This window comes from Vespula vulgaris, chromosome 5, assembly GCF_905475345.1.
Source record: "Vespula vulgaris chromosome 5, iyVesVulg1.1, whole genome shotgun sequence".
Lineage (NCBI taxonomy): Eukaryota > Metazoa > Arthropoda > Insecta > Hymenoptera > Vespidae > Vespula > Vespula vulgaris.
In genome coordinates, this window is record NC_066590.1 from 2,073,787 (window position 1) to 2,086,921 (window position 13,135).

General features: G+C 30.3%; 2 protein-coding genes across 12 annotated transcripts in view; both read right to left on the bottom strand.

The window, feature by feature from the left end:
• Positions 1 to 92: 92 nt before the first annotated feature.
• LOC127064217 (protein TRC8 homolog) lies at positions 93 to 5,480 on the bottom strand. Its single transcript, XM_050994933.1, has 4 exons — positions 4,808 to 5,480; positions 3,662 to 4,709; positions 2,850 to 3,217; positions 93 to 2,757 (listed from the first exon to the last, which is right to left on the bottom strand). Exons 2-4 carry the CDS (start codon positions 3,951 to 3,953, stop codon positions 1,477 to 1,479), a joined length of 1,941 nt encoding a protein of 646 aa, XP_050850890.1. The 5' UTR covers positions 3,954 to 4,709; positions 4,808 to 5,480; the 3' UTR covers positions 93 to 1,476.
• Positions 5,481 to 7,773: 2,293 nt separating this feature from the next.
• Positions 7,774 to 13,135, bottom strand: part of LOC127064229 (protein phosphatase PP2A 55 kDa regulatory subunit) — a 37,910-nt gene continuing 32,548 nt past the window's right edge. For 10 of the 11 annotated variants that reach the window (XM_050994987.1, XM_050994986.1, XM_050994988.1 and 7 more), the window contains 5 exons: positions 12,913 to 13,090; positions 12,476 to 12,810; positions 12,149 to 12,364; positions 11,899 to 12,066; positions 7,774 to 11,799 (listed from right to left, as the gene is read on the bottom strand). In XM_050994987.1, the coding sequence (XP_050850944.1) occupies positions 11,914 to 12,066; positions 12,149 to 12,364; positions 12,476 to 12,810; positions 12,913 to 13,090 (882 nt within the window). In that variant the 3' untranslated portion in view covers positions 7,774 to 11,799; positions 11,899 to 11,913. Of the gene's footprint in view, positions 11,819 to 11,898; positions 12,067 to 12,148; positions 12,365 to 12,475; positions 12,811 to 12,912; positions 13,091 to 13,135 lie in introns of all 11 variants that reach the window. The other variant, XM_050994984.1, reaches the window with a different exon arrangement.

Here is a 13,135-nt window from a genome sequence, read left to right on the forward strand (position 1 = left end):
GAAAACACTATCCTCTTGCACGCTATTATCTATTGTATACTCTGAATTTTATTAAAGTACATCTTGCCTTTTTGTTTTATTTTATAGATAGATTCTTTTTTTTTTTTCTTTTTTTTTATTATAATTAACGAGACTCAAATGTTTCATAAGGAGTATTGATCCAATGAATTTGATTCAATAATTTTTTTATCTATACACACACAGTTTATTTGATTTAAATTCATGAGTTCAAAAAAAAATTAGTGTTTATTTATAAGTATATATATATCTGTGTATATAGATACACGCACACATACATACATATATATGTATGTATATATATATATGTATATATGTATATATATATATATATATATATATATATATATATATGTACATACAATTTTACCTACAATTTCACAATTATTTTACACTTTCAAATTCGTCTTTTATAATATATTTTACGTCTCTCTCACCCATGTTAATCAATATTTTTCTGATTCGTCTACATTTATATTTACATTAATTGGTTACAAAAAAAAAATTAATATCAATTTGTGATAAATGAATTTCACATGAACATTCTATAAAGGTCAAAGATCCAATGATAAATAAAGAAAGCTATGTATTTGTCACTTATTAGTAGGAAAAGAATCAAGTGGAAAAGTATACACGAGATAATCAAGTAACATACGTGATATATAAAATATTTTCGATAAAACAATGTTATTTTCATGTTTAACTTAACGATCTCTATGTATACATGCATATATACATTTAAAGCATATGTACATAAGCTTAAGATTAGGCTTCGAATCTTTGTGCAGACATCATTCTCGACAATAAGATATGCCAGGTACGAAAGATATATATATGTATATATATATATTTAATATATTTTAAATCTAATATGAATATAAATTTATTTTTTTTAAGCTTTCAATCGCATTATAACAGTAGATATAAATCGAGACTTTGATGTTAATCTAATCGTAATCGTATATGAAAAATTAGAGATAATCTAGTGAAAAAGAGAAAGAGAAAGGAAGAGAGAGATTAGTATAAATCTAGTTCGTAGATAATTACGTTATTAATATGTCGTAGTAAATTACACCATTTGTTAAGTTTCTTTAATTATATTGTTTGATAAGGAACGCATACAATAGCGTATAGTAAATTTAAGGAAGAATGTATTAAATCCTCTTATCGAAACTCATTTTTTGTGTATACTCTACTAATGTAGTGTATTATCAAAAAGAAAGTAATCAAATAAAATTTTAAAGATCGATGTCGCACAATTTAAGCCTTCTTAAGTTCGCAATATTTATTAGTATAAAGAATATCACAATAAAGCTATGTGTCATAGTAATTATCCTCATTGAAGAGTTTTATCTATTATCTCTTCCAATGACGAGTCTTGCTTAAAATTGCTCCAGCTTATTCTGATCTCCTTTTTGGAAGACTTCGTTATCCCCGTCCTTTTATTTTTTTTTCTCTCTATTCCGGTGACAGCGAATCCGTAGAACAGTCCTCCTTATTTTGAGGCTTATAGACGACATCATGACAAAGTGGACATCGATCTTGTACGTAGAGCCATTTTCGTAGGCACACGCCATGGAAGTAATGATTGCAGCGTGTAATCTTTGCAGCCTGCATTTCTTGGTAGCATATGGCACATACGTCATTGAGAGATCGTAGCTGTTCAAACTTCGCTTCGGCCAAAGAATTAATTTTGTTGACTGCAGTTCGTCTCTTCATAAAAACTAGCCACCCAGCTTTGACTTCACACCAAATATTGAAGTATGCGTGAATGCACATCATAATAGCACGAATAGCACCGCCAGCTTCAAAGATTAATATCCAGAAACCATTGAAGAGTAATATAACGCCAAAGGCAAATTCTACGATATTGCCAAAAGATCTTATAATATAAACGCAATCATCTAACTCTTCCCAAAATGCAGTACGATATGCATCAATGAGAAATAAGACATATATAGCCAAGGATACCATTACCTTGACTATTACCTCAACACTGAAAACAGACACAGCCAATAACCATGTGCTCACACTAAACTGTGACCAAAGGAATACCAATAGAGAAACTGGAAAGAATATAAGGAAGGCGCAAACTGCAAGAGCACGTAAATGCCTATGCAGTGCTGGATTATGTGAAGCACTGAGAGACATTAAGAGTGGATTTACAATGTTATGTACAAAATGTAGTACTGCAGTAAATAATAAGCAAAAATTTCTACATAGTTTGACTAATCGATTTTCTCTATCTAAGCTTGTCAATCCAGTTTGAAGTGCTAATATGTAGAATAATATTGCGGATATCGTGCCGATGCTTTTTTCATCGCCATCCTCGGTCAATAATACCCATTGGAAGAAGCAACCAATATAATGGCAAATAAGAGAAATTATACTAGTCATCCCTAACACTGCAGTTAAGGTCTCACATCCATTTACCAATAAGGTTCTGAGCATATGATAATATGAGAAATCTTCATCTCCATAATGATTTCCCAAAATTTGTACAACTTCTTCTCCTATTCTCAACAACCAAAACGTACGTAATACGCATGGAACGTTTAGACGGAACCATTCTGTCTCTACAAGAGCAGATAGACCATAATTACTTATAAAATTGCGTGCATGAGCATATCCCATATAAATGGTTTTCAGAATTAAAACGCCATTGTACCAAATAATAAATTTACAAACAGCTAATGGAAGCAGTGTTGCAAAAACTGGCGCATTATAAAGAATCGATATCTGAAACAATCATGAATAATAGTTTGAATTCACTGAATTTAAAAATCAATGGTAACTATTGATTATATTAATAAATTTCTATTTTTACTTACAGGTAATGGATGGATAGCCAGAAGTGATGGTGTCATAAAACTCATTACCAGCAATTTTTGAAGAATTAAATATCTTGGAGCGAAGTGTATATAACAAAAAATGCTAGCCAATAAACACTGTAATATATAGTTTTGAAAAAGCAAAGATCCTGTTCCTTCCTTGATAATAGAAGTCAGATTCAAATGTAATATATCATCCAATATACTGTTTGTATATTCAGGTTTGCTCACATATGCTATAACAGCTTTGATAGTACTAACATTAGACCAATAGGATATAAATATTACTCCTATAGATATCATGTATAAGTACACGATTATAAGATGTTTTGTCCATAACATAAATGTGCATAAAGCTGCTATACATCCTGCAAAAAAATCATTGTATTAGCTAATTATCACTGCAAATTTTATGCCAATTCATTGTATATTTTTATTGCATATATTGTTTATATAATCACTAAGCATATAAAATAAAATTGCATAATTCTAATATAACATTTTTAAATATCGGGTTAAATATCCTTCTAGATTTCAAAAGTTTCATTGTAATATCTGATCAGGAATGATATGAATTGTAAAATTTTTCCTTCTTGACAAAAACAGTGACCTATGATAATTAACCTTATTGCTCAAGAAATAAAACTTTTACATTAATAATGTATGAACTTTGACTACTCTTACTTTGATTAATATATATATATATATATATACACATAAATATATATAAATAAATATATATATACATAGAACTATAAGCACATATACTGATATATATTTAAATTTTCATTACAATAAAATATTATTCTTACCTATACAGCATACTATAAATTTCAACATTATCATAATAAACATTTGATAACCTTGTTGTTCAAAATTAAAGTATTCCAATAAAAAGGATTCTGAACCAACCAAAGGAACAAATTCCACAAAAGTATTCAATACACTGGTAATTTTAAAGTCATTATCTGTACTATTTAATACAATAGTTTCATCAGGTAATCCAAGACTGATTCTAAATAATCCATCGATGATGAACAAAGGTGGTACTCTCATTATAATATCAGCAAAAATAAAAAACTTATTCCATAAAGGAAATTCCATTTTTAATGTTTTGATTGATGGGTGGCACAGAATTTGTTACAACAAATCTATATTCTTAGATATTCTTAGAAGCGATGCAATTGAAAACTAACAAGCACTATCATTTATAATCTCAGTGCTTGAGTTACCATACCAAACAATAACACTGTTGTGTTTTAGAATAAAAATTATTAAACTTTCAAGTCTGAAATTTCGAATCTGAAGATTTAAAGAGACACTCAGTCAACAAGAAGACACTTCAAATATATATGTTCTTCCAAGATTAGAAAATATTAAAGAAATAAGTAGAAATAAATGTCCAACTATTTTAGCAAAGAACACAAACACAGCGAACTCACTCGAGTCACGTATTCACTGATTTACAAAAGTCACATCGTCCGCCTTAAATATAATTTTGTTGGCAATAAATGTTTCAAATTTCGATATACATAAAAACAAAAAAAGAAAAGCAATGAGATCGTCGATTAGAATGTAGTGGCGCGTAGAATCGAGTTATAACCAAAAACAGACGATCGATCGATTTTTACTGCGTAAAAAATAAAAACAAAAAAACAACACTATAAGTATACAAAACAATGTTTATGGCTGAAAATATGTAACTAAAATTTAATAAATATATTTAGTTCTTTTTTCAAGATGGTAAATCCTTTTTTTGAAGCACTTTTATTTGACAAGATTGAACGATTTGCAGTCAAGCACAACTCGAGTGGAAGAATAACCAAGAAGACGATAGAATTTTCGGGAAGCTTTTCCACTCTACAACCGAAATATCGTTATTTCAACGAATAATTTATAACCTATATTATTAAGATCAACAAAGCGAAAGCTCATATGATGAAAAAAATTCTATGGACCTTGGACGGTTATCGGTTTCTGTCAATCATGTTTTTCTTCGCGTAATTTTGTCAATTCTACTGGTATACGTTCGACTTCACGTCACTTCGATGGTTACATTTAACCTACACATTAACCGGTTGATTTGGTTGGTATCAGTGATTTTCTGTTTTGCCGACGATACAACAAGGAAGAAAATAGTTAAACGAAGTGCCGAACGGAGGCGTGCCGATCGATAATTTTATGTTTGAAATATATACATATCGATATTTTTATATTTGAAAATTTCAGATTTATATTTTTTATAATACATGTACTATTTTTTTCAGAAATTTTCGTATCATAGATGACAATGAGGAATTTACTCATAGCCTGTGGATGCGGAGACGTTTCCGTAATAAATAAGGAAGTTTATGTTAGTTAATCGTAATTATATTAAAAAACCATCGAAAAAACATATCTACTAAATTCACGATATTGAAATAAAATAATCTTTTGCTGACAAAGAATGAGTTCCCATTATTATGAACATTTAGTTTAACTCTTTCAATCTAACTTGTTAAAGCGTGTTTCCCAAAAATAGATGAAATAATAGTACGATGTAAATACGAATAACAAAATTAAAAAAAATGATATGACGTAATCCATCTCATAAATTTTATCTCGAAATATTTTTATTCGACTGTATTGTCGCGTGTTATATATATATATATTTTTTCCTTAAATAACTTAAATCATTGAAAAATTCAACGGACCTTATTAATATAAACGAATTGTGTTACTTCTTATTATTGATAATTTTATTATTCAAATTCACAGTTTCATCGAATAGTTTTTAATACGTACTTTTATTGTTCGCGCGCATATATAACGTATTGTGACGATATAGTACGATGGCTGTGAAAGAATGTAAAGCAGCGCGGCCAAGGTGGGGAAAGTAAAAGTGAAAATGGGGGTAATAGGAGGGGAGCGAGCGTTGGGTATTATAGAGTTATTATAAAATAATAATTATATTTGGAAGCATACGTCCACTTTCGTCACCCGCAATCATTGAAAATTTATTACGTGGAAAAGACGTCGTTCTCACGATTTGAAAATGTCCTTGGTGTTGCTTCTTATGAATATACGTGCATACTGTCGTATCGATTGTTTATACGATGTCTCGTATTCTTTTTTCCAAAGGATCGATCTATCGATCGATCGATAGATCGATCCTAAGAGCATGGCAACGATCGCATTACTATTTATTCCAATATTAATAATAGTATATGTTTGTTCTTTCTAAAAGTTTCAGATGGTAAAATGGATTGAACTTATTGATTGAAAAAAATGTATAAAATAAAAAAAATAAAGAAAAAAATATTGTGTAACAAACTTAAGATAATCATAATTAAACTTAATTAACGGGAACACAAATTTATTTATTACTTTTTTGAAATAAATTTAATCATTTTTCACGATACCTTCTTCTCAAAGGAAGGTTAACTTGACATTGAGAGTACTTTTGAATTAAATCATATACACATTTCAAATAATATTTTTATATATTGAGACAAGATAGTTCGATCCATATCCGTCGTCACTTTTAAAGAAGAATTCTAAGAGGATACTCGCGTGATCGATTGTAAATTAAACGATCGAGGGGTATTCGACGTAAACTGAATAAATAACTTGTTCTCGATTTCAAAACGCTCTTTCGTTATTTTTCACAGACATGCGATTACGCAAACGTTCATCATATACAGTTAATAGTTCATACCACCACTCATTGAAATCTTTCTATCTATTGCGTTCATTTTTTCATCGTTCAGCATACAGTATAATCATTCCATCATTGCATCTACTAAACAATGAAATATCGATCAAGATGTAACACGCCTCCTTGTATATTCTATTAATAACATTATTTGCTATGTTTATAATACAAGTGTCTTTTTTTGTTCTTTTTTTTTTCTTTATTTCTTTATTCATTCATTTATTTATATTATCAGCAGAGAGTAATAGTTCGTTTACTCATAATGCTTTACGAGAGCATATAATTGCGATTCTCTTGTTTAGCGTCTCGTTCTACCTGACAACCTAACCTGTCTAATAACTCCGGTTCATCGGTCTCTCTCAACAGTCTTGTAAAGTCTTCCTGTCTGCATTTAATATACGTTATCTAGAGAACCGAGGAATGTTACAAGAGATCGGGATGCTCAGAAAAATATTCGCGATCGCAGAAAAGTCAACTAATAAGTCACTCGAGGCACAATTCGCTGCTAAGTTAAACTAAAGTAGTTCTTCCTTCTCTCTCTTTTCTTTCGCTCTAATTTCTCTCTCTCTCTCTCTCGCATCGTTCATGGTACATCATACGATTAGGAATTCGGAAAAAAATTAAAAAATTAAAATAAAATATGATACTTAAACGAACGGGAGTGACTATTTAAAAAAAAAAAAAAAAAATAATCATTACAATCGTTATATCCTTCCATCAGCAATCTTACAAACGAAAATTATACGCGAAATAATCAAGAGCGCAGAAAGCACAGAGAGAACGCAATAATAGCGCAAAACTTTGTACAAAAATTCTATATTGTTCCTTTCTCGTTATACGTATATGGTAGCTTAGCTTAAATCGTTCGGTCAAATGCGAAGGATGTATGTATGTGTCTTTTTAGGTATCGTTCGCCGTACGCACAGTCACTGTGTTCTATCGTTCGTTTTTTTTTCTTTTCTTTTTTGCCTCAAGTATATCATAATATCGCAACGATCTTTTGATGCGACGATAAAATTATCGAATCGTTTTAACAGAATAATAATTTATAATACGCACGCAAAAATGGATATTTTGTGTATACGTGTCTGTATATTTTCTTTTATATCGTGTCGTTCAGCGCGCGCGCAAATACAAGAGTAAAGACACTACACTTAAGTTGCGAGCTATAAAAATCCTAACTTCTGGATTATACGTACGTGGTCTCGTTAATAAAAATAGAGCTTTAGCTAATTGATACAATGACATTTATTATTATCACACGAGACAGGTCCTGCGAGAGCCAAAGTTCCAACCTCGTTTAATATTCAGTGTTTTTTTTTTTTATTTTTTATTTTCTTTATCTTCATTTGAATTAGATTTATAGTCCGGATGTGTACGGATATAGCGACAGTCGTAAGGCATTTCGAGCAATCAAACAGAATTAGTAAGAATCGTTACGGCGTGTCTTCTCCTAATGTGAATAGGAGTGAGAGTGGAGGTCAGAATGGAGTTGATAATTTCCGAGAAGATATAGACAATCGTATTGTTTTTAATACAAACTTTTTTTTCTTTTGTTTCCCTTATTAAACTCTTTAATTAACTCCACCACTTGTAGCATCATTCAACGAACGATTTTAGTAGACGAAAAAATGTGAATTTATCGCCGTCTATTAACGATTCCTTTTTCGGGTGCTTTTTCATTGTATTTTCACGGAGCGTGCACGTCCTAGAATTAATCTTTCGCATAATTTATCTTTCATCTTCTCCCTCCCTCTCTCTTTCTCTCATCATCGCATTATTCGATTCATTTTTTTTTAATCCTAACAACCAATCGCATGGTTAAATCATTTAATCATTTATAATCTAATGAACCAAGATATCAGATCATCGTTATTACCATGACTAAACCTGCATAGCAGTTAACAAAAAACAATGACGGAAACAAATAACGAAAAGATAATAATAGTAACGTTACTATGGATAGTGGGGTGAGGTGGAGATGATGATGATGATGATGATGATGATGATGATGTTACGTACTAAAAAGTAATGTTACGATTTTGATGACTGTAACATAAGACGAAATATGAATTTTCTTAATATATACGTACTTATATAATATATCTTAGAGAAGGTATAAAGGTACGATCATTGATCTTTCACTATACCTTTACCTTCTTATTTTTTGTTTTTTGTTTTCTTTTTTCATTCTTTCTTTCTTTCTTATACATCCTCGTTTTTTGATCTTTTCGTTTCTCTTCATGGATATCTAACATCGAGGAACGACTTTCCTAAACGTAATAGGTCTGCTTTTACATAAGATAATTTTGCAATTACACGTTACACAAACATAGATTTCATAGATTTTTGATATATAAACTGACGATTTATAAATAATACAAATTTTCTATACGTTGAGCAAAGTCTCAAAGTTCGCAAAGATTCTATACATATCTTTTATACGATATTGCAATTATCATGATCCATGCAGTGCAGTCAATATTATTAAAACTGCTCAAGCTTTTTTTTTTCTTTTTTTTTTTAAACTATTTTATTATGCTGATATATATCAAGTTGCAAAGTGATATATTTGTGTATCATTTTCTTTATACTAATTCTCAGTTTTTGAAAGAGAGAGATCTTTTGTTATAGAAATATTTTTTGTCTTTCTCCTATAAAGCTTAGTTTCCAAATTTTTTAATAGAGACTATGGAGAAAGGTTTGCAGCTTCTTAATCTTAAACTGCATTACAGGAAGCATAATAATGCGTTAGTTATTCCATGAGTTGAAAGCAAAATGTTTATCCTAATTAATAAATAAACTTAATTGCATCATTCCAGACCATTAATTTTGAAAGAGTATGCAAGTTAAAAGACTTTTAGTGTGTGTAAGTTTAAATTAAGTAATGTCAATCTATTATCGTTATTTATAATTAACAGAATATGTAACAGTTCTCTCTTTTTCTCTCTTTCTCCCATGTTGCTTCCTTTGTTTTTTCACATGTAACGTTAAAGAATATTTATTCTCTATCGAAGGAAATAATTTCCTAAGAAAGGGTAGTTTCTAATGGGTTTTTTCTTTTTTTTTCTTTTTTTTTTCTTTTTTTTTTTTGATATGGAAAATCATTAATCGTGAATATACATTAGTCTGGTGCTTTATACATTTTTGAGTGCTTTTTATTCTCTCTGTCTCATTACCAAAATCTTTGCATCCTGAAGTAGCATGTGTTATGAAATTGTTTATATTATAATCCGTATTAAAAACACCTGTAAGAATTTAGTACTTTAGAATTCCTGTTTTAATAATCGAGCACTCTTAATGCGCTTCAAGGCACTTATGAACCATCACTTAAGCAAAAGCGGATAAGAAAATTAACGGTAAAGTAATAAACATTTCCAACACAAAATAGATTTGAAATATGAGAAGATTATTATAAATATAAGGAAAATTGAACAAAATGATGTGGTTGTTTAAGTTATCTTTCATGAAAGATGCTATAAATGAAGATAAAACTAAATAAAATTGACAGCCTTAAGAACATTTGGAGCACCCCAATGTATATGCATAGCAAAATCCAGACTGCATAAGTATATACTGAGATATACTAACTATGTAAAAAAATATATATGAAGGTGTTGTTTAAAAGAAGCCTGCTTTGTATTTCAAAAGTAGTGCAATCATTAATTGAATCTGCCTAAGATAAAACTTATTATATTCTGTCTCTTTTAGGTTTCATAGTTCTACTACACAATATTTAAAGGATAGTATAAATACTAAATACAACATAGATACGGAGAGCTTGGCTCTTTAGCCATACTCAAACTGAGTTAAACCCTTGGTACTTATTCGAAATTTACGTTACTCGTGTAAGTTATTAATTAAGTTATTATTACATACTTCATGTAGAGTCTGCAAGCCCAGCTTACCATCGACAACTGCACTGTATTCACTGTTTATATGCGTACGCGTTTCAATAAATAATTAATAAGAGTAATATTAGAAAATCCACATTCTTTTCGTAATTATGCCTCAGTTCCTATTTTATCTTTTACACAAATAATTTTATATAAATGAATGTTTTTTTGTTATTGCTGTACCATAACATTGCTTCTTACTTTTCTTATCATTTATAACAGTTTTTACGTTTTTAAACTTTATTTTTTATCCGAATCCTTTGAAGCAGAAATTTGTGCCATATATTCCTTAATCCGTATTAGCTAACGCAATATAGGAAATACACGTAACAATAGCTTTATTATGAAAATAAAAACAGGAAAATGTGTGTGTAGGCCTATATATAAGATTTTTTGTTCCGGTATTGGTAACTGATGTTATTCATTCAGCTAGATGCACACTAAGCAGAGTTTACTAATAAATATTCAAAACAGTTTAGTACGAAGATTTAGTAGCAAATTTCTCCATGAAAAAAAGGAAAAAAAAAAGAGAGAAAGAAAAGTAAAGAAACATGATCTTATATACTGAGCTATCATGTTTTATAATTATTACTATTATTAATTATATAATGATCTTCATAAAATATTCATGAATATGAAAGTAAACGATTAAATCTCATTGGCACACGTTATAGTGATTCATTTTGTTTTTTCTTTTTTTAAAACCCAATTCGATAATCAAGTGGATAAATAAAGCCAACAATTGCCTGTGCTATATAATCAATTTCTACCGAAACATCGGTTATATATCCACTGTCTTTCACTGATAATATTGTTTTTATAACTGATCGTAAGATGTTACGTTAAAACACTTTTTATATAATGTATGAGCGAATTAGATATTTTCACTGACCGTCTCTGCATAGTGTAGTAGCGCAATTACTGTAATAGCACAAGTAAGCTAGAAATTCAGCTGCACGTTTGGTGTAAGAAAACTTCGTAGTAACCGTCATCACAATTATCAAATAATTGATTGGACGATTCACTTTATCAATTGAGAGTGACTCCATGTGCAAACTTATTTGAACTAGTCAACTTAAGAGTTTTGGGAGCTTTTATGCATGTGTCTTAACTTACATGCATTTATGTACATGTATGCGCGTGGCAAGGTATCAGGTGCAAATCTCTGCATGTAGGTGTATATATAACTTATATGAACGTGTGAGCTGTGTGGACGGCGCTATGTACACCACTTTTCGGTCAGTCGACTATTGACATGCAAATAGTCGACTTTCGTCAGTGTAATTCAGACACCTATTGTTTCACCGTGCCTATTTAGTTTAACGTGCCTCGCTCACGTCAATATATACCGTTGTATTATCTGTAATAAAATAAATTCACTAATATTTTATATTTTAAGTTGCCATATGGATAAATCTTTTTTATTAAAAATCTTATTAAATATGTATTTGCAGCATACTTGCATGCAGATGTGCTAGAGTTTGTCTTGGAATAAGAAAAGATTATTTGTAGCTGCAACTGCTACAACATTTTCAGATGGATGCCACGCAGTATGTAATATTTTTTTGTTGAAATCCAAACAATCGACACTAATCTCATCCTTCTTACGTTTTCCACCAGTGCACACCTATTATATAAGAAGGTATATACATAAACAAGTTTATAAAGTTTTTATTTGACAATCTAAACTTTTAAAAACACAAACCAACCTTACGAGGCTTCAAAAGAGTTTTTGGTTTGGCAATGTCACGTGCTGCTTCCAAAGTTAAATCACGTTTGGTATTACGATCAAATACTCTAAAGAAATTATTATACGAGCCTGTCATAATGGCACAATCATTACCACTCCAACAGCACTCAAATTTGTCGAAGATGCAATCATTTTCATAAAGTGAACATAATTTTGATCTTAAGTATTCATGTACCTAAAATTATCCATATGAATATTAATAAAATGCATAAATGATTACATTCTCACAAAAAAGGGTATCGAGAAAAAAAGAAAAAACTATTCTCTCAAGGCATGTGTTACTTACAGGATAGCATTCAATGGGTTTTGTTTCCATTTGTAGATCCCACACTTTAACACTGAGGTAGTCCCTACTAATCATGTATCTACCGGAGTTACTGAGCTTAACATCACTTATACTTGAGATTATCTCTGAGAAAAAACTCTTATTGGTCGGATCTTCTGGTTCTTCAAAAAGTTTACTATGATGATCACAAAGAGCAGCAGATCTCATATCGCAAAGTCTGATGGTCCCTTTGCTACTACTATAAACCAAGACATTACACTCTACAGGATGAAATTCTGCAGCTGTTATGACTTCTGTCAATTCTTCCATGTTAGTAGGTTTTATGTCTACTATATCTGTATATCATCATTAAGGAAACTTTGTAGATTTTCGAGCACAGATATTATATAAGTTGATTATATGAAAAACACATACGATTATCGATCAAAAAAGGATACTAAAACTCTGATCAGTAATTTCAAGATGCCACAAATTAATTCTAAGATCATCTGCACTGAGGTATGTTTCTTGATCACTGTTTACACTTATACTGTTTATATGGTAAGTGTGCGCATTGGCAAATATTCTCCTTGGTGATGCCTCCACCATTAACTCCATTGGTTTTATGGTTGGCACCTAAATAATACAATGCATTGTTTACTTACATTTTTCAATGGATCG